The sequence below is a fragment of the Phacochoerus africanus genome, chromosome 13 (genome assembly GCF_016906955.1).
Source record: "Phacochoerus africanus isolate WHEZ1 chromosome 13, ROS_Pafr_v1, whole genome shotgun sequence".
In the NCBI taxonomy this organism is placed as follows: Eukaryota; Metazoa; Chordata; class Mammalia; order Artiodactyla; family Suidae; genus Phacochoerus; species Phacochoerus africanus.
In genome coordinates this window covers 18,051,452-18,072,394 of record NC_062556.1, presented here as the reverse complement: position 1 = coordinate 18,072,394, position 20,943 = coordinate 18,051,452, and the positions used below count along the sequence as shown (strand labels likewise).

General features: G+C 45.9%; 1 protein-coding gene across 1 annotated transcript in view; it reads right to left on the bottom strand.

Annotated features, from left to right (window-relative positions):
• The window catches only part of EBPL (EBP like), a 33,320-nt gene extending 12,385 nt beyond the window's left edge, over positions 1 to 20,935 (bottom strand). The window contains 1 exon segment of the mRNA XM_047755691.1: positions 20,711 to 20,935. Within this exon segment, the coding sequence (XP_047611647.1) occupies positions 20,711 to 20,881 (171 nt within the window). The 5' untranslated portion in view covers positions 20,882 to 20,935.
• Positions 20,936 to 20,943: the final 8 nt, after the last annotated feature.

The following is a 20,943-nucleotide window of genomic DNA, read 5'->3' as shown; positions in this document are numbered from 1 at the left end:
CAATGACAAAAGAGGCAAGAAAATACAATGGAGAAAAGACAGTCCCTTCAATAAGTGGTGCTGAGAAAACTGGACAGCTACATTTAAAAGCATGAAATTAGAACACTCCCTAACACCCTACACAAAAATAAACTCAAAATGGATTGAAGACCTAAATATAAGACCAGATACTATAAAACTCTTAGAGGAAAACATAGGCTGAACACTCTGACATAAACCACAGCAATGTCTTCTTAGATCCACCTCCTAGAGTAATGAAAGTAAAAACAAAAATAAACAAATGGGGCCTAATTAAACTTAAAAGTTTTTGCACAGCAAAGGAAACCCTAAACAAATGAAAAGACAAGCCACAGAATGGGAGAAAATCTTTGCAAATGAAGCAACTGACGTGGGATTAATCTCCAAAATATATAAACACTTCCTGCAGCTCAATACCAAAAAAACAAACAACCCTATCAAAAAAATGGGCAGAAGATCTATACAGACAATTCTCCAAAGAAGACATACAGATGGCCAAAAAACACTTGATAAGATGTTCAACATCACCAATTATTATAGAAATGCAAATCAAAACAGCTATGAGTTACCACCTTACACCAGCCAGAATGGCCATCATCAAAAAAGTATATAAACAGTACATGCTGGAGAGGGTGTGGAGAAAAGGGAACCCTCTTACATTGCTGGTGGGAACGTAAATTAGTGCAACCACTATGGAAAACAGTATGGAGATTCCGCAAAAAAAACTAAAGTAGAATTACCATATAACCTAGCAATTCCACTCCTGGGCACATATCTGGAGAAAACCATGACTCGAAAAGATGCATGTACCCTGTTGTTCATTGCAGCACTATATACAATAGCCATGACATGGAAGCAACGTAAATGCCCATTGACAGAGGAGTGGATCAAGAAGATGTGGTACATATACACAATGGAATATTACTCAGCCATTAAAAGGAAAGAAATAATGGCATTTGAAGCTACATGGATGGACCTCAAAATTATCATGCTAAGTGAAGTTAGTCAGATAGTAAGAGACAAACATCATATGCTATCATTTATATGTGGAATCTAAGAAAAGGATACAATGTACTTATTTGTGGAACAGAAATTAACTCACAGACTTTGAAAAACTTATGGTTGCCAAAGGTGATAAGGCTGGGGTGGGGGAGGGATGGGCTGGGGGGTTGAGACCGAAATGTTGTAAATTTAGGTTGTGATGATGGTGGTACAACTATAATAAAATGCATTGAATTTTTAAAAAGTATTTCCTTTATATTTACCTGTTGAAGTTCTACTCCTTTTTCAAATCCCAGCTCAAACCTTCCTTCTTCTAAGAAATCTCCCCCAAAACTCCCAGTAAAAATCAATTTCTTACTCTCCCTTGTTACTAAATGTGTGTTTCTGTAGTCAACTGTCTGTTGGTAGTGAATCTCCAGTCCCCGTTAGATCACACATCTTGGGAGTCTGGGATGTTGTCTTCTCCGTCTTCGAATCCCCAAACCCTGGGGCTATTTTGTGTTCAGTGTTTGCCAACCTTGAATTCATGATAAATCCACATAACGAAGTACTTAGAAAGAAAGGGGCCCTATGGGGCTTTTAGAAGGCACGGTATATGTCTTATGATATTACTATTCTAGGTGTAATGTAGTATAGGAGAGTGCATATAATGTATAATGAATATCTTCTTTGGAGAAATGCTGCAGACATCACCTCCTCCAGGAAACAAAGCTTCTCTAATTCTCCTGAGAGGAGGTGGATGTCTCTTCTGCACAGGATCTTATTTATGTCCTCCTTAGAGCTGTCAGTTCCTTCCGTCAGGTCTTTGTCTTTTATCTGTGTATTCCAAATGCCTTACAGAGGGTGCATACTAATAAACACTTACTAAAAGCATAATAAATAAAAGGAAGAGTGGGGGAAACGAGAGAGTTAAAACAAACAAACCAACCTGGGAGTTCCCGTCGTGGCTCAGCGGGTTAAGAACCCAACTAGTATCCATGAGGACATGGGTTTGATCCCTCGCTCAGGGGGGTTAAGGATCAGGCATTTCCATGAGCTGTGGTGTAGGTCGCAGATGAGGCTTGGATCCCACGCTGTGGCTGTGGTGTAGGCCACCAGCTGCAGCTCCAATTTGACCCCGAGCTTGGGAACTTCCATATGCCACACACAAGGCCCTAAAAAGACAAAACAAAGAACAAAAAACAAAAACCCCAAACAATCTAATTAGAAAATGGGCAAAAGAAATGCAGAAACATTTCACCAAAGAGAATATACAGATAGAAAATAAACATATGAAAAGACATTCAACATCATGAGCCATCAGGGAAATGCCAGTTAAAGCCACAATGAGGTATTATTACCTACCAGTCAGAATGCCTAAAATAAAAAATACTGATGGGCGGAGGGAGTGGGATGGACCTCGAGTTGGGGGTTAGTAGACACAAGCTATTCCATTTAGAATGGATGGGCAGTGAGGTCCTGCTGTACAGCACAGGGAACTGTATCCCAAGTTGTGGGATAAACCACGACGGAGGATAATATAAGAAAGGGACCGTGTGTGTACATATGGCCGGGTCACTCTGCTGTGCAACAGAAACTGGCGCAACACTATAAATCAACTATACTTTACTAAAAAAATAGGGACAATACCAAATGCTGATGCGAATGTGGAGACACTGGAACACTTACACATCTCTGGTGGGATGAAAATAGAACAGCCTTCCTGGAAAACTAGAGTTTGCCAGTTTCCTAAAACGAAACTAAACATGCAATTACCATATGATCTAGCCATTACACTGGGCATTTGAGAAAAATACAAACTTATGTTCACATATATATGTACACAAATCTTTTTTATTATTTATTTTGCTATTTTAGGGCATATGGAGGTTCCCAGGCTAGGGGTCGAATCAGAGCTATAGCTGCTGGCCACAGCCACAGCCATGCCAGATCCAAGCCACATCTGGGACCTACACCACAGCTCAAGGCAATGCTGAGTGAGGCCAGGAATCGAACCCTTATCCTCATGGATCCTAGTCGGGTTTGTTAACCACTAAACCACAAAGGGAACTCCACGTACAGATATGTTGATAGAGGCTTTTTTGGTGATAGCAAATGTCCTTCAACAGCGACAATGCCCAGTGCTTAACTTTTAGGAAGATGGGCCTAATCTACAGAAACTCGCCATGAGGAAGGTAAAATGATGAACACTGACTGGTCCACCATCTCTGCCAGTAATAGATTCAATGCAAAACTGAGCAAACCAGTAGCAGGAGGTAATGGCCCAGCCTCAGAATGAGAGCAGCTCTTATGGGCCTAAAGATTCTTTGAGGGGAGTTCCCATTGTGGTGCAGCAGAAACGAACCGGACCATGAGGTTGAGGGTTCGATCCGTGGCCTCGCTCAGTGGGTTAAGGATCTGGCGTTGCTGTGAACTGTGGTGTAGGTCGCAGATGCAGCTCAGATCTGGCATTGCTGTGGCTGTGGCTACAGCTCTGCTTAGACCCCTAACCTGGGAACCTCCATATGCCACGGGTGTAGCCCTAAAAAGGACAAAAGACAAAAAAAAAAAAAAAAAAGAAGAAGGATTCTCTGGGGGCTTCTGAACCAGATCTGTTCTAACCAGAGGCCTAGATCAAAATCACTGAAAAACATGAACTGCTATTTACCAAGGGTCCACATTTTCTGTAGAATTCTAGAGGGTGGAAACAGACTGAGCTCCTCCCATGAATTTACGTTTTACATCGAATGAATGTTAAAGAAATTTTTCTTCCCCCTTAAAACTAGTTCTAGACTCTGGAAAATGAAGCTTGTAGAATAAATTTGGAAGGTTATCAGCTCCATAATACCTGGTCAAGAACTAGCCATCTGGGAGTTCCTGACGTGGCGTAGCAGAAACAAATCCGACTAGGAACCATGAGGTTGTGGGTTCAATCCCCGGCCTCGCTCAGTGGGTTAAGGATCTGGTGCTGCTGTGAGCTGTGGTGTAGGTTGCAGACGAGGCTCGGATCTGGCATTGCTGTGACTCTGGCGGAGGCCAGCAGCCGCAGCTCCAATTAGACCCCTAGCCTGGGAAACTCCATATGCCACGGGTACGGCTCTAAAAAGCAAAAAAAAAAAAAAAAAAAAAAAAAAAAAAAGAACTAGCCATCTAGAATTAAAGTTCCTGTTTGGGCTCAAAAACCACCTGGAGGTTTTAAGGATGAGGTGGAAGGTGTGTGGTTAAGCAGCAAAGGCCAGGGAGAGGCTGTAAATTGGAAAGAGGCTTGGAACGGGGTGGGCATGTGGGTAAAGCGAATGTGTTGGACGCTGAGGATCTGGGTGAGCTTGTGCAAAAACAAAAGAGAAGACTTTACTTCTTACATTCCCGGCTACCTTTACCTCTCGGAGTTTCAATTCCCTAATCAAGAAAAGGAATCAGTCTTCTCAACAGATGTCTATGAAGGAATAATGGAATGAATGGAATGGAATTAGACCAGGTCTACTTCTCCGCCTTTTCAGAGTGTGTCTTACTGCCTGGAAGCCTTGATCGCAGGACCTGGTCCACTGCCCTCCCTGGTGAGTCCAGGAGCAGCGGCCTGGGGGCAGCGCCTGTCAGCAGAGGGTCAGGTGTGGAGGGAGGGGCCCCCGGGAGGACCGTGGGGTCAGCGCCTGTTTAAGCCCCAGGCTTTCCGGCGGGAATGGGCTGTGAGGACACCTGCCAACGCCCATCCGCCACCGGAAGGCCAGGCTCACAGCAGCCACCAGGATGGACTCCCTGCCTGAGCGGCTGGCTGCGCCGATGCCCGCAAGAACTCCCGCGCTCTCGCGGTCACTCCTGCCCTGGCGCGAGAGGCAGGCACCTGTCCCCGAAGAGGAGCAACCTGAGGTTCTAGCGAGAGACGAGACGGACTCAGGACGTAGGGGTGAAATGCTAGCAGGTCTGGATCCCCTTCAGGATACTCGGCAACAGTAAGATAAAAAGGGAGGGAGGGGAGTTCCCGTTGTGGCACAGTGGTTAACGAATCCGACTAGGAACCATGAGGTTGCGGGTTCGATCCCTGCCCTTGCTCAGTGGGTTAACGATCCGGCGTTGCCGTGAGCTGTGGTGTAGGTTGCAGACGCGGCTCGGATCCTGCTTTGCTGTGGCTCTGGCGTAGGCCGGTGGCTGCAGCTCCAATTAGACCCCTAGCCTGGGAACCTCCATATGCCGTGGGTGCGGCCCAAGAAATAGCAACAACAACAACAACAACAAAAAAAAAAAAAAAAGAAAGGGAGGGAGGGAGAAAAAGAAAAAGGACCGGTGAAGCAAGTACCGCAAGACTTGAACATGTCGAACCCTAACATTATTCTCTCTACGTGTGTCAATGTTTGAAATTTTTCATCGTCAAACTTCATTTAGAAAAGATATAGTTGTCAAACACAAGGGCTGCCCCTCACGTTTCTGGACTCGTGACTCAGGACCCCGTGGTCCCAGAGCCCCTCTGCCTTTGCTTCGGACACAGTCAGGAGCGCCTGGACCGCAGGCCCTGAGGCTCGGCTCTCCCAGGACGCCCTGGAGACCCCGTGCAGCCTGGGTGTGCGGGTCTGGGTCAGCCTGGGTAGCCCAGCTGAGGTGAAAGCAGACAGGGCTGCAGCCCAGCAGGCAGAGCGAGCACAGCACAGAAGTACACCGTCTGCCGTCCTTTCTCCCCGCAGATGCTCTTTATTTTATTTTTGTCTTTTTTAGGGCCGCTCCCAGAGCATATGGAGGTTCCCAGGCTAGGGGTCTAATCCGAGCTGCAGCTGCCGGCCTACACCACAGCTCATCACAATGCTGGATCCTTAACCCACTGAGCGAGGCCAGGGATTGAACCCACAACCTCATGGTTCCTAGTTGGATTCGCTTCCACTGCACCACTACGGTTACCCCCCTTGCAGATGCTCTAATATGTGCTTGGACAGCACTGCTGTGAGTCCCCAGGTTACTCAAACCTCGATAAACTTTAGGGCAAACCTGCTACCTTTTGCAGGTTCTTCTGCCAGCACCACAGTGCCCCTCCCCCCACTGTCCCCACGAGGACACTTGCATAAAAAGGATGAAAAGAAAGGAGAGAGCCAACAGTTATGACAAAAAAAGAAAGGAAAAAAGCTCTCATTATTCATACTCCTTTTCCAAATTACCTCTGCCCTCCTCGTGAATGACCAGCCATCAAAATGCCAGCCCTGGTGTCCTCCTGGCTCTGGGTGACAGGCTGAGCAAACTCTCTCTTCTTGCCTAGTGAAGTCGGCAGAGAAGCTGCACGGTGGGCTTTTGTTCCCCTGAATAAAGGCTCTCTTCCTGTCACATGTCACCTGTCCTTCCCAAGTCTGTGCTCCCAACATCCGTGGCATGCTAACTTGCCATCCAATTTTTCTTCACTTTTCTGACATTCCTTCTGGTGATGTACCTTTGCTATTTTAACTATTAAAAATTACAAAAGGGATATGTGCTGAAAGTTAAAAAAATAAAACAACAACAAAAAGCTGTAACTACATAATCCAGCCATCCCACTTTAGGAAATATATCTGGACAAAACTATTAATTCAAAAAGATACATGTACCCCTATGTTTATAGCAGCGCTATTCACAATAGCCAATACATAAAAAACAACCTAAATGTTCATCAACAGATGAATAGGTAAAAATGGGGTACATATATACAATGGAATACTACTCAGCCATAAGAAGAATGAAATAATGCTATTTGCAGGAAGAGGGATGCAACTAGAGATTATCATACTAAGTGAAAATAGAAAGAGAAAGGCAAATACCATATGATATCTAATATGTGGAATCTAAAATATGGCACAAATGAACCTATCTATCAAACAGAAATAGACTCACAGACAAACTTGTGGTTGCCAAAGGGAAGGAAAGGTTTGGAATAGACTGGGAGTTTGGGTTTAGTAGATGCAAACTAGTACAATTCAAATGGAAAGAACAAGGTCCTACTATATAGCACAGGAACTATAGCCAATCTCCTGGGATAGACCATGATATAAAAGAAAAAAGAATATATATATATATGTATTACTTAGTCACTCTGATGTACAGCAGGAACTGAAACAACACTGTAAGTCAACTATAGTGTAATTTTCAAAATTTGTTTAAAAAGCTATAGTGAAAGGTAAAAGTCTCTGTCTCTCCTGACCCCCCAATCTCAGCCCCCAGAGATACCACTGTTGAGTTCCATAGTAGCCTTAAGACATTTTTCATGTATATGTTATCACGTAGCTATAAATGTTTAAAATACTTTGTCCCTGCCATTAGTTTTTCTACTATTAACCTAGAGGGTGATGAGGAAAAAAATTCCACAATGATTATTTACTTAAAAAAATTTTAAAGTTCTGTGTACTAGGAATTTCGGTTTTAAAAAACATAGGAAAGTTCTGGAGTTCCCGTCGTGGCTCAGCAGAAACGAATCTGACTAGCATCCATGAGGACACAGGTCCGATCCCTGGCTTCGCTCTGTGGGTTAAGGATCTGGCGTTGCTGTGAGCTGTGGTGTAGGTTGCAGATGTGGCTCAGATCTGGTGGTGCTGTGGCTGTGGCTTAGGCCAGTGGCGATAGCTCCAACTGGACCCCTACCCTGGGAACCTCCATGTGTTGTGGGTGTGGCCCTAAAAAGAGACAAAAAAACAATAAAAACACAGGAACGTTCTTATTAGATGTTATAAAATGTGACTGAACTATACCTATGTAATCAAGTTGCTAACAAAATCAACTTAAAAGCTAAATTGTATCATGGCCAATAAATTAAATAACAAAGACCAGTCTCATTCTTCACTTAAGGTGTTCTGGACATGTAATTTTAACAAGGTGCTGTACAGACTTTAGACTGCTGTACGTCAAGGCTCAGATTAAAAAAAAATGCTTGAGCTGGGCAAGCTTTTGCTCTCTATAATTCAATGACCATTTTGCAGAGAATGCCCAATTTGCTCATTTCTCCATTCAAGAAAAACTGAGCAGCAAAAAAGGCTTTATAGGAATAAAAAAGAACATACATTTTCTTTTTTGTACTTTGTGTTTGTACTGTGAAGGCTGAATTTGTATGTAAATGTATTGCAAGTTTGGTTTTTTTGTTTTTTTTTTTAAAGTGTTTGAATGAAGAGCCAGAATAAACACTGCAACATTCACTAAGGAGTGGGAGAATAAAGCGAAGTAAAACTAGAAGCAGTTCGTAAATCCTGTCAAAATTTATTAGCATTTTCTGATCTGACCCACAAAATCTTAGCCCAATCAGACTTGATATTTCCATGTCCTAGCAACAACACACACCATTGTTTCTAGAAGGGTCAGCTGCTTCGGCTTCCTATGGCTCCTCGGTGATACGGCTTTAGTGACTTCATAAACGTATGCTGCACAGCTGTCACCCACTTAATGAGATAACAACTTCCATTTGATGGAACCTGCCCCGGCAGATGGGCTCTGGCCCAAGAGGAATAATGGACCATGCTGGCCCTTTCAGAACTTTGGGTATCAAACAGCCACAAAATTCGATGGTTCCTACAACCTGGCAGTTTAGTGTTTGATTTGAGGACTTCAAAAACATTTCCCCCCTTTTAAGAATCTACTCTTCTCTGCCAAGACAGTTGTTACTGCTTTGATTAGAGATCCGAAACCCCCCAAGGCTCATCTTAACTGGACATGTATATCATGATATGACATGCGGCGGGGGTGGGGGGGGATGAAAATTAAAGGTAATCCAAGTAAGGAGTAAGGCAAGGAGGGGTCAAAAGGGACAGAGGAAGAATGAACATGCCCTCAGCTCTGCTGAGCGTCAGGCACTGCACCCGGGGTCCACATCCTTGTTATCCAGCTGCGGTCCACGAACCACAGCATGGGCACCACCTGGGGGCTTGTGAAAAATGCAAAATCTTGGACTCTACCCCGGACCTAGGGCATCAGAATCTGCATTGTAATAAGATCCCCAGGCGATTTCTGTGCACAGTCCAGACTGACAAGCACTGCCCTAAATTAGAGATTTATTCCTCGTAACAACCATTTAAGGAAAATATTATTCCCACACTTTACGACACGGCCCCACATTCCTGCTGAAATCCTACTTCCGAAAGATGACAGTGTTAGGAGGTGCTTAAGCCTGGAGGGTGGAGCCAGTGTGAAAGGGATCCGTACCTTATAAATGAGGCTCCTGCAAGAGGCCCCCCCCCCGCCCACCAAGGTGTCAGCCACAAACCAGGGGGCAGGGCCTCACCTGACTGTGTGGACATCCTGATCTCAGACGTCCAGGCTCCAGAACTGTGAGATTTAAATTTCTGTTGTTTCTAAGTGACCCCATCTGTGGCATTTTGTTACAAGACAACAAGGAACTGAGACAGAAGACGTGTCCTTCCTTCCCGCCCCTCCGCATCCGGGAGGGAGTCTCAGCAGGGAGAGGGGCGCTGCCCAAGCTTCCCCAGGTGGGAAATGGCAGAGCCGGCTGCAAGAGCGCATCTGTCGACCCCGAAGCCCATACTCCTGCCACCTTCCCCCTCTGCCGCGGGCTCCTGACTATCGGTCAGAACTCTTCTGTCGGAGCGCTGAGTAACCAGCACTGCACTGGAAAGGCAGCCGGGGCATGTGTGGGGGTGACTGACAGGACGGAAGAGCCCCAGGAGGGAGTTCCCGTCGGGGCTCAGCAGAAAGGAATCTGACTAGTATCCATGAGGTTCCATCCCTGGCCTCGCTCAGTGGGTTAAGGATCCAGCGCTGCCGTGAGCCGAGGTGTAGGTCACAGACGTGGCTTGGATCCCGCATTGCTGTGGCTGTGGTGTAGGCCGGCAGCTACAGCTCCAATTCGATCCCTAGCCCTGGGAACTTCCATGTGCTATGGGTGCAGCCCTAAAAAGACAACAAATAAAAATAAAAAATGAATAAAGTTCATCTGGAAGGATAAGGGTTCACTTTATCAGCTCTTATGAAGGCATTATCAAGCTATAATAATAAGAAACAGTGTGGAGAGAATCGAAACCAAAAGATTCATAAGGTAAAACTAGGTTAAAAGATCCCCAAACATATCTACGCATACGAAAGATTTCAGCATACGATAAAAATGGAATTTCAAGCGGAGAAAAAATGAATTATTCAACAAAGATGAAATACTTTCTTGCCTCCCCTGCCAAAAAATGCATAACAAAAACTTGTAACTGCTATTATTTGCACTAAGATAAGAATATCTCTTGCAGATCAACAAGGAAAAGATGAACGGCCCCACAGAAAAAGAGGCTCTAAGAGGTGGACCTGGCAGCCCAGCCCAGATTCCTGTCTCAACGCCTGGTACAGAACAGCAGAGCCTCCCTCCAGCAAGAAAACGTGACGCTCAGTCTCTGAGGGCATCCGCTAGGATGAGGATGGAGCAAAGACTGGATGTTCCTTTTTCCTGGGAATCTTATAAGCCTCCTGGGTTTTATGAGACTTTATAAATGAGAGAAGACCCCCTAGTAACTGAGGTTGAATATAGTTCTCACTCCTGGGCAGGTTAAGAGCGTTCCAATCCAATTTATTTTCATTTTTTCAGCTTTATTAAGGTATAATTGACACATAAAATTGTAAGATATTTAAACTGTATAATTTATATATATTGTAAAAGGCTTCCCATAGCGAATTAAAACACCTGTCACTTCACAAATATACCTTTTTAATTTTTTTTTTTAATGTTTACTGTGGACATGATTTTATTCCTATGGGCCTCTTTTCTAAATTTTTTATTTTACTTTTTTTTTTGTCTTTTCAGGGCTGTACCTGAAGCATGTGGGGGTTCCCAGGCTAGAGGTTGAATGAGAGCTGTAGCCGCTGGCCTATACCAGAGCCACAGCAATGCCAGATCCGAGCTGCATCTGTAACCTACACCACAGCTCATGGCAACGCCGCATCCTTAACCCACTGAGCGAGGCCAGGGATGGAATCCTCAACCTCATGTTTCCTAGTTGGATTCGTTAACCACTGAGCCACGATGGGAACTCGTTAAATTTTTGATAAAAAAGAGAAGAACTATTTCTCATATGACACATTTGTGGTGGAAAAACTTATCTCCTTACACATACTTTTTTTTTTTTTTTAGGGCCACACCCACAGCATGTGGAGGTTCCCAGGCTAGGGGTCTAATTGGAGCTGCAGCTGCCGGCCTACACCAGAGCCACAGCAACACCAGATTGGTAACCCACTGAGCAAGGCCAGGGATCGAACCTGCAACCTCATGGTTCCTAGTCGGATTCGTTAACCACTGTGCCACGACGGGAACTCCTCCCTACACATACTTTTTAAACCCAAATCTCAGTTTTAGAAATTTGTCATACAGAAGTGAAGACATCTATTCATGGATGTTTATTGTAGTTTTTGGTTTGTTTTTAGTAGCATAAACTCCCAAGAAACCCCATAAAGCTGGAGATTGTGTGGTTGATTCAATTGTTGCATATTCGTGCTATGAGATAGAAGAAAAAGGATATTTTGACCCAGGTCCCCCAGAAAGTATTATACTATGTTCTACTGCTTTTATGGGTATTGCCATCCCAAGGAGGCAGAAGAGGAGTATGAATCAGATTGAGGCAGCATTACCGGCTTTAGGAACACTGCTTAGGAACAAGCTAACTGATTTTTTAAAAATTTTGGCTGTGCCTGCAGCACGTGAAAGTTCCCAGGCCAGGGATCAAACCCACACCCCAGCAGTGACAATGCTGGATCCTTAACCCACTGAGCCACCAGGGAACTCCTTGATGTTTCAGTCTTAAATTTTTCCATAGTTTGTATGAACTACCGCCTCTCTGGGGAGTCGACCTTAGGGGTGGAGGGAAGAAGAATTTATCCTGTGGCTCTGAAACACCCCCATCAGAAGTGCATCCTGTGGGCAGGTGTGTGGGAGCTGAGTGGGTAGGATGCCTGGGGCAGGTGCTGGCTGGTTGGGGCCCAATGAAGCTGGAGGTGGTCACTACCATGGTGGCAGCAGCAGAGCATATTGTCAAGGGTCAGATGAGGCCAAGAAGACCTGAAGGGATGCAGAAGAGGCATCTGATGCAATACTGGATGAGTGTGAGAAGGCTGCTGATGGGAATAAAAATGGGTGCCCTCTTTCTGGAATCTTTAAAAATGGGCTTCCCTGCAGCAACATGGATGGAGCTAGAGAATCTCATACTGAGTGAAATAAGCCAGAAAGACAAAGACAAATACCATATGATATCACTTATAACTGGAATCTAATATCCAGCACAAATGAACATCTCCTCAGAAAAGAAAATCATGGACTTGGAGAAGAGACTTGTGGCTGCCTGATGGGAGGGGGAGGGAGTGGGAGGGATCGGGAGCTTGGGCTTATCAGACACAACTTAGAGTAGATTTACAAGGAGATCCTGCTGAATAGCATTGAGAACTTTGTCTAGATACTCATGTTGCAACAGAAGAAAGGCTGGGGGGAAAATGTAATTGTAATGTATACATGTAAGGATAACCTGACCCCCTTGCTGTACAGTGGGAAAAAAATAATAATAAATAATTTTTAAAAAAATTAAAAAAAAAATGGGCTTCCCTTAGAACTAGAAATTCTACTGTCAGGATTCTTCCTGGGTAAGTACCTAAGGCCAGTGCATGAAAATGCACATAGAACATTCTAATGGCCAGCAATGGGAAGAGTCCGTAAGTCAACAATTAGGGACTAGGAAATAGAGTGAAAGTATGATGGACTCCTATGCAGTTATTTAACTATTATGAGGTAGTTCAACAGACGGACATGGATGCTCACTGAACAGCGTTAAGTGAAAAAGACAACAAAGAATGAATAATATGACTCCACTTCTTGTAAAAAGAATCCTGAAAAATAGTTACCTGTCTATTTTCTTTTCCTTTGGCTGCACCTGCAGTATATGAAAGTTCTCAGGCCAGGGACTGAATCCCAGCCACAGCTGTGACCTGCGCCACAGATGTGGCAATACTGGATCCTTAATGCATTGTATGGAGTGGGACTGGCACGGGGATTGAACCTGTGCCTCAGCAGCAACCAGGGCCACTGCAGAGATAATGTCAGATCCTTAACTCACTGTGCCACAGTGGGAATTCCTTGGATCTATATTTTCATGTAAATTCTGAAAGGGTATTCCTAAGAATATGAACAATAACTATCTCTGGGTAATTTTATCTTTTCTTCCTTTCAGATATATAAATGTTGTGTTTCGCAATGACTGTGGGAGTACACAATTTAAACAAATTCTGTGTTAAAAGACTATCTTGACATAGAAAAAGAACTGACATTTTATATATCTGAACAATTTGAGACCTAAAATGTAAATGACTACTATAAATAAAAGGACAGAATCATTCTTCCATTCATTTGCTATTAACCAATACTCCAGAAGCGCGCCTACAAACCAGGCACCATGCCAGGTACTGGAGACAAAGGGACACAAAATAGTTACAAATTGTGTTTCATGATATAAAGGAAAAAAGATACTTCCTTTAGAATGTCTTTTCCATTTCAAAGAAAATAAATTTTAGTTGCATTAAAAATTTTTGAAGTATTTATATACTTTCCCCTTATACAAAATTTTAAGTCAATTACAACAAAAAAATTCAATTAAATGGTAAAATACATACATAAGAATTTGGATCCAGGGACAAGAAGAAGGTCCACATACAGACCGTCTTTTGTTATTACAGAGCGTAATGGGGTTCTGAGCTTCCAAGCAGCCAAAGTGAAAAGGAGAAACGTTTATATTGTTCTTGCTGCCAGAGAGAAATAGACAGACTAACTTAGTTTTTCCTGGCACTTATCTGCAAAAGAAATTTCTCATATAGGCTTCACATTAAGAGCGACATTAGTAACGTCTTCTCCATATGACACAATAAGAGAAAAACTCTGCTATTCCCTAAGCTCTGGGAGGACAGGGGCCATTTATTCTGTGTCTAGCACAGCAAGACACAAATACCCAAGGAGGCACTCACATTTTGTGCAAATGAGGAACAAGAGAAATATAACATTCTGAGATGTGGCTACATAGACAGCCCCCTCTACGTCTAGGTAACATCCTTCTTCCGATGTTAAAAAAAAGACTGAAGTTTGTCTGCGGAAATACAAGGGCTGTTTACCCACACCCTCAATAATGGACAGGGGGTCAGGACTGTTCCTATTCTGGAGGCTTTTGATTAGGCACCATTTCTAAGTTTGTACTAAGCTTCTCTAGAGAAAGAGAATCAGTGGGAGATGACATCCATATCCATGTGTATACAGAAGTCTGTTCATCTGTCTAAAGAGATTGACCTGGCTTATGCAATTATGCAGGCAGACAAGACCTATGAGTCAGCAAATTGGAGACTCAAGAAAGCTAACAGAGTTCTAATCCAAGTCCGGAGAACCCACGGTGTCCGTCTAGGCTGAAGGCTGGCAGCCTAAGACCCAGGAAAAGCCGCTGTTTCCGTTCAGGTCTGAAAGTGGACAAAAGCCGGTGTCGCAGGTTGAAGGTGGTCACGAAGGAGGAATTCGCACTGATTTGACGGAAGGCCGGGCTTCCCGTACTGGTCAGGCTTCCCGATGTAGGATGAGGCCTCCCCAGAGCAGGGAGGGCGCCCTGCTTTACTCTACCACCCGGAACACTCACCTCATCCAAACACACCCTCCCAGAAACACCAAGGATCGTGCTTGTCCGGGCACCACGGCCCAGGCACGCTGACACGTGACATTAACCATCACATCGCTCTCCCACTAACACAGTTAAAACAACTGCGAGCCACCGCGCCTACCACACAGCACGACGGCCAAGTCATTTCCCAGAGAGGGTACCTGTCTTAGAGCCAAAGTGGAGCCAAACTGACCAAGATGACGATGCCAGAACAGGAAGGAAAACACGAGACAGCCACGGACGGTGAATTAAAAAGCACCTTCAGACCTAAGGATAAAGTAGGAGGTGGAAGACATTTTTAGAAAGTCCCAGAATGGGAGTTCCTGTTGTGGCGCAGTGGTTAACGAATCCAACTAGGAACCATGAGGTTGCGGGTTCGATCCCCGGCCTTGCTCAGTGGGTTAAGGATCCGGCGTTGCTGTGAGCTGTGGTGTAGGTTGCAGATGTGGCTCGGATCCCGTGTTGCTGTGGCTGTGGTGTAGGCCAGTGGCTACAACTCCGATTTGACCCCTAGCCTGGGAACCTCCATATGCCGCAGGAGCAGCCCTAGAAAAGATCAAAAAAAAAAAAAAAGTCCCAGGATGGGAGGCTGAACCGATGGCGACGTGACTGAGAAAAGGGTAATGTCCCAAATCCCAAATTGATAGGGCCTCACGCAGTCCCCGAGCTTCAGGATTTCTTCAAGATCACTCATGGATGTTAAAGCAGAAGGAAAGGAGAGACCACCGCGGCCTGGGTTTTCCATGACACCTGCCTCTCACACCAAACACCAGCCTGAGTCGTTTCCGGGGATGGAAGTGGGGGAGTGGCTAGTCGAGGGGTTTGAGCAGAAAACAAATGGTGGATTCAGGCCCAGGTGGCTCTCGGGAGGCCACGTGCTGCCAACACAGGGCTCTGCACTTCCCCTCCCTTGACTGGGCTCTTGCTCAAGGGCGCTCAGATCTTCCCAACTCACCCAGAACTCAAAGTCCCTCGGCTGCCCCTGCCGTGTCTTCTAAGCCTTCCTCTGTCAACAGAGAACTAAGGACATTGCTCATCACCCAGTTCCTCAAGAATCAGGTCAGCAGCCACTGCAGTCGCTGATGGACAGGGGACCCTGTGAGGAATTCGGGACAAAAACAGGAAGAGAAGAGTTCCTGCTGTGGCGAAACGGGATCAGCAGCAGTGCCTTGGGCATGCTGGGATGCAGGTTCGATCCCCAGCCCAGCACAGTGGGTTAAGGATCCAGCATTGGGGCAGATTGCGAGTGTAGCTCAGATCTGATTCCCGGCCCAGGAACTTCATACGCCACAGGGCAGCCCAAGAAGAAAACAAAACAAAACAAAAAACAGGAAGAGACACTAAGCTTTAGAAAAACAGAACCCATATATAGCTAGATGTATATTTTAGGAAGAATTTTAATGAGCCCGGATTCTGGCATCTTCCCACACAAGGAAAAGCACTGAAATCACTAACTTGGATGCCTGTCCCCTGTGACTAGCAGTGAGCTTTCCCAGAGGTGAGTGCTTGATGACACCAATTCCCAGCCAAAGATCATCATAAGCTGCTTTCTCCCTACCCCTTGGGAGGAGTTTCCTCAGAGCTCCCAAGAGTTTGTCCCCTGACCACAGTCCTCAGGAAGGTGGCGAATAAAATTTCAACTCACAACCCCTCACGCTCTATGTTGTTAAGTCAGCATCTTCCAACACTCTCCCTCCGCCCACCCAGGACATCTCCTGAGGATCTTGCACCTGCCACCCCACGTCTTCTCTATCCCATCTGCTAAGCCCTTGCCTTTGGCTCTGAGCGCCTTTATTCAGGCAGTATCACTTCACCATCGACTTCCTGATGCTTGGTCCCAGAGGCCCTGAATCAGCCCTCAGCCCTCCACTTTTTTTTTTTATTTTAATTTTTATTTATTTATTTTTTTTAATGGTACTGCAGCACTTAATCGTGATCTTGAAATTTCCTTCCTTGGGTCCCAGGATCCAGGACTATCCTGTCCTTGATCTTGTCCAGTTTCTCCCCTTCCTGGATCTTCCTCTTCCTGGTTGTTCAATGCAGACGTGTTGAAAGATTCTGCTGTCGCCTCAGCCTCTTTACCTGTCTGTTCTTACTCACAAGTCACCCATTCCCAGGGCTTCCTGCTGTGTCCTCCAAGGCGGTGAAGAACTTTCAGCTCTCTACTCTGCCCTGACTCTGTCTCTCCAAAGCGTCTTACACTTTCGATTGCTTCCTGGCCATTTCTCGTCAACTACACACCAGAACCCCAGATTCACGGTTCTAAAAATCCGACTTTCCTGTCTTTGTTAACATTATCAGCAGAACCCCTGTTGGCCAGATTCTAAACCCCGAGATCATCTCCATGCCCAGTGCGTCAATGGTCGCTCTGACTTGACAAGATTCTCTCTCCTACTGAGCTTCCCTCCCCATGTTCATTTCTCTCACCACCTTAGCTCAGGTCTTTCTTCTCACTCCTGATTTACTGCAACTGCTTTTAGCTGATCGTCTCTCCCCTGAACTACCCTTTCCCATCCACCCTGCATTGTGTTGGGAGACAACTCTCCAAGAACACCACCTATTCCTGCACAAAGGCATTTACACAATTGAAGACTGTTTACGTAAGCAGACGGTCCAGGGTAGTACAGCTTAGAGACCTCAGCCTCCCGAGATGTTCCAGGGTAGTGAAGATAAAGACCTTTCCTCCCCTTCTTCAGAGAAAGTCTGTTACCGTTCCTGAGGAGAGATCAGATCTCTCTCCACAGAGAAGTATGAGCAGGTCACCAGCAGCTCCAAATAAGAGGGGGACCTAGTTTGGGGGTTCCTCTCCGGTAATGCACCCCCATCATGTGCAAGTACCATGTGGCCCTCTCTGTGTGGCCGTGTGGGGCTTGGGGGATTAACCAGGCTAACTTGTATAACTTGCCAAATCTCAGACCTCTCACAGTTTGACTTAACACACCCCCACCACATTACCTTTCGAAAGATCTGCTTTGGCCACGCTACCTCCTTTAGTGAAACCCTTGAATGGCCTTCTACTACAGGATAAAACTCAAGCTCTTCCCTGCCATCCAAGATCCCTTTCGAGCCTGCCCTCTCACTTTACACAAGGGACGTAAGCACTTGAGGATTTTGGTATCCCCACAGGGCCTGGAAGCAATCCTCCACTGATACTGAGAGAGGGCTGTAGTATCAAGAGAGAGAAAGCAAGCAAAGCGTTGGCCTGTAGATGTTTATCAGCTGGATACGTGCACATACCAGATGCTGCCGGAATCTTACCCTATGTAAACCTTGTGCTGAAATCCATGTGGACTTCAAGATGTTTCCCCAGCATGGACACACACGTCCTGCTTCCAGGCTCTGGCCAGGCCTAGAGAGCCATACTTAGATAGTAGATGAAGGAAAAATCCATGAAGCACCAGTGCATGAAACACCCAGAGCAACTTCTGAGGAATGGTGAGCCAAGCCACTGATTTCCTCACCATGTCACTGGGGCACCTACCCTTCAACCCTGGCCATAACCAACAGAACTGAAGGTCGGTGCTGCTGCCCCAGGTAATTACACTCTGGTTGGACATTAGGGAGCTGCACTACCTCGGGAATGCTTGGCTTGAAACCCTGTCCAACAGGAGAGCTCCGCATTTGATGGTGGCCAACAGACCCGAATAGCTCCTATTTGAGAAGTAAAGTCAAAAAGGGTGAGGAGAGGCAGCTCAGGTTCTAGTGGGAACAAGTGAATTGTGGTTTTAGTTTTCCTTGAGGCTTTACATTCCAGTCTTAGCCTGTGCTACATTTTGGGGTATTCTTAACGACCAACTCCCAATTGTTCCAAATATGGACATGCATTTGTCTTGCAGGCTTCAACCACTTAATTCAAGTGTCCTCCTCACCAGTCTCTAAGATATGGGTATAAAGATGCTGGCTGAAGCACTGGGTGTAAACAGCAAATTTAACCAGCCCGCCCATATTAATAGGCGTATTTTTATCATAGTTCATCAATTACAAGTTACATGCCAACTTCCAAATGTGAAATATCCATAAAATAACCCACAGTGGATAGGTCACTGACTGTTCTAATATGTGAAAAAATGTGCATTTTAGAATTAAAGAACTAAGGTATGGTACTGCTATTTTTTGTTTTTTAGGGCTGCACTTGTGGCACATGGAGGTTCCCAGGCTAGGGGTCCAATCAGAGCTATAGCTGCAGCTGCCAGCCTACACCAGAGCCACAGCAATGCAGGATCTGAGCCGTGTCTGAGACCTACACCACAGCTCAGGCCAACGCCAGATCCTTAACCCACTGAGTGAGGCCAGCTGCGCCACAACGGGAACTCCAGGTAGGGTACCTTTAACTAGTGGGCTGTTCTACGACTGGGTCAAGTAAATGGCAGGAGGGGGGGCTGTGGGGGAGGGGAAGGGAGGCAGTTCCTCCAGAACCAGGAAAGCGGAGGGGGAGGCTGCCTTTCAAGGTGCCACAAATGGAGATGTGTGTGGTGCTACCTGCCACAGTCTGTGCTTAAAAAGTAGACTTAATTTTAAACCAGGGGATGCTCATAGGGGTTTACCTTTTAGTGTTTTTATACCATTTTTGTGTATCTAAAATATTATACACCTTTCTTTACGTGGACCTAGCAACCTGTTTTATTGGCCGCTTACTGTTCAAAGACAGCTTAAAAATCAATTCTGTAAGTAAAGGCGTTCGGGGAAATATTTACTGTCTATTACCTCCCCAAGGTGACTATTAGGAAAGAAGGAATTTCATCATTCCAGCAACAGCTGGTATGGGCAATATCCAGCTGATAAACATCCACCGACCTCGACGATGATCCAAAGCTTTGCTTTCTCTTCCTTAATACTCCCGTTCTCTCTCAGTATCCCGCCAGGATGGCCTCCAGGAATGCCCCCACCCCCACCCGGGGGCACCCACATCTGCAATTGCTAAAGTCCCTTATGTAAAAATGACATTATTTGCATAGAACCTGACATTCTCCCCTATATTTTCAATCATCTCTAGCTTATTTTAATACCTAATACAATGTAAAGAGTTGTAAATACAATGTAAATGCTATGTTATGAGTTGCCAGGCTCAGGGGTAGTGAGTTTGTGGAATTTTTTTTTTTTTTCCTGGTATTTTCTTTCTTTTGGCGGAGCCTGAAGTGGAAGTTCCCCGCCTGCACCATTTACCTGGCCAGGGATCACACCAAGGCACAGGAGAGACCCAGGCGCTTCAGTGACAATGCCAGATCCTCAACCTGTGTGCCACAAGGGAACTTCCATTTCCCGGTATTTTCGATCCTTAGTTGGACGCATCTGCAGATAAGGAGGACTGACTGCATAGACTCTGGCTTCACATTAGCTACAGGTTTGCCTACTACGGAAGGTCAAATTTGCAATAAAGGTATTTCAACAGAATCACTTAAATACAACCCTCCTGGCCATTTATTAGGTGGGTTAGAGTTTTAGGGATATGTTTCCTAAAGCGTGGCATGAAATCAGGTTGCAAGCTTTGGAGCCGGACTACAACAGACTCTGAATCACGTCAGCTGTGGGGCACTGTAAAGTCATCCAACTACGCAGGGCTTGTTTTCTCCTCTGCAAAATGAGGACAATAAAAAGTATTGTGGGGTGTGTGTAGAGCAGAAATTTTAAACACAGTATTGTGCCTGCATACAGTGCATACAGTCGTCACCCCATAAATGGCCATTACTATTAGGGCGCAGGGGTTTGGTTTTGTTACAGGCCCGGAACTCCTCTCACGTCTTTTTCCCTGCTCCCTCTGGCGCGTTCAAACCCGCACGTTTCAAGTAAGCCAAGGCCTTCGCTAGCTTAAAATCCGACTATCGTAACACCGTCCAGGAATAACAATTCTCAGGGTTTTGGGTTTTTTTAACTTGCTATTGGAAGTGGCACTAGGGAAAGCTCCGCTCTTCTTACGGACTCGGGACCTCCGGGGAGAAGCAGCATCTCGCCAAAGGCCCCGGGCACCGCGGCCTCCAGGTGCTTCCCGGGTCTCGCCACAGGGAACGGGGCGGCCAAGTCGTCCCGGTTCTTTTCAGGAAACTCCCTGAGCACAGGGAAGGAAGTGAGCCGGCGTCCGACCGCGCGTTCCGGGCCACGGTGACGAAACTTACCAGAGCGAAGTGCACCAGGGCGTCGAAGCACAGCCAGGCGAGCGCTCCGCGGTCCGCCGCCCCCCGCCCGCGGCCCAAGCGCAGACCCAGCGCGCAGCTCACCGCCAGCAGCGCGGCGGTCAGCAGCAGCGAGCCGCCCGCCGCAGAGCTCAGCTCCCAGCCCGCGCACATGCTTCCTGCTCCGGGCGCCGACTGCGGGCATCGAGAGCAGGGAGAGCCTGGATTGGGGAGGC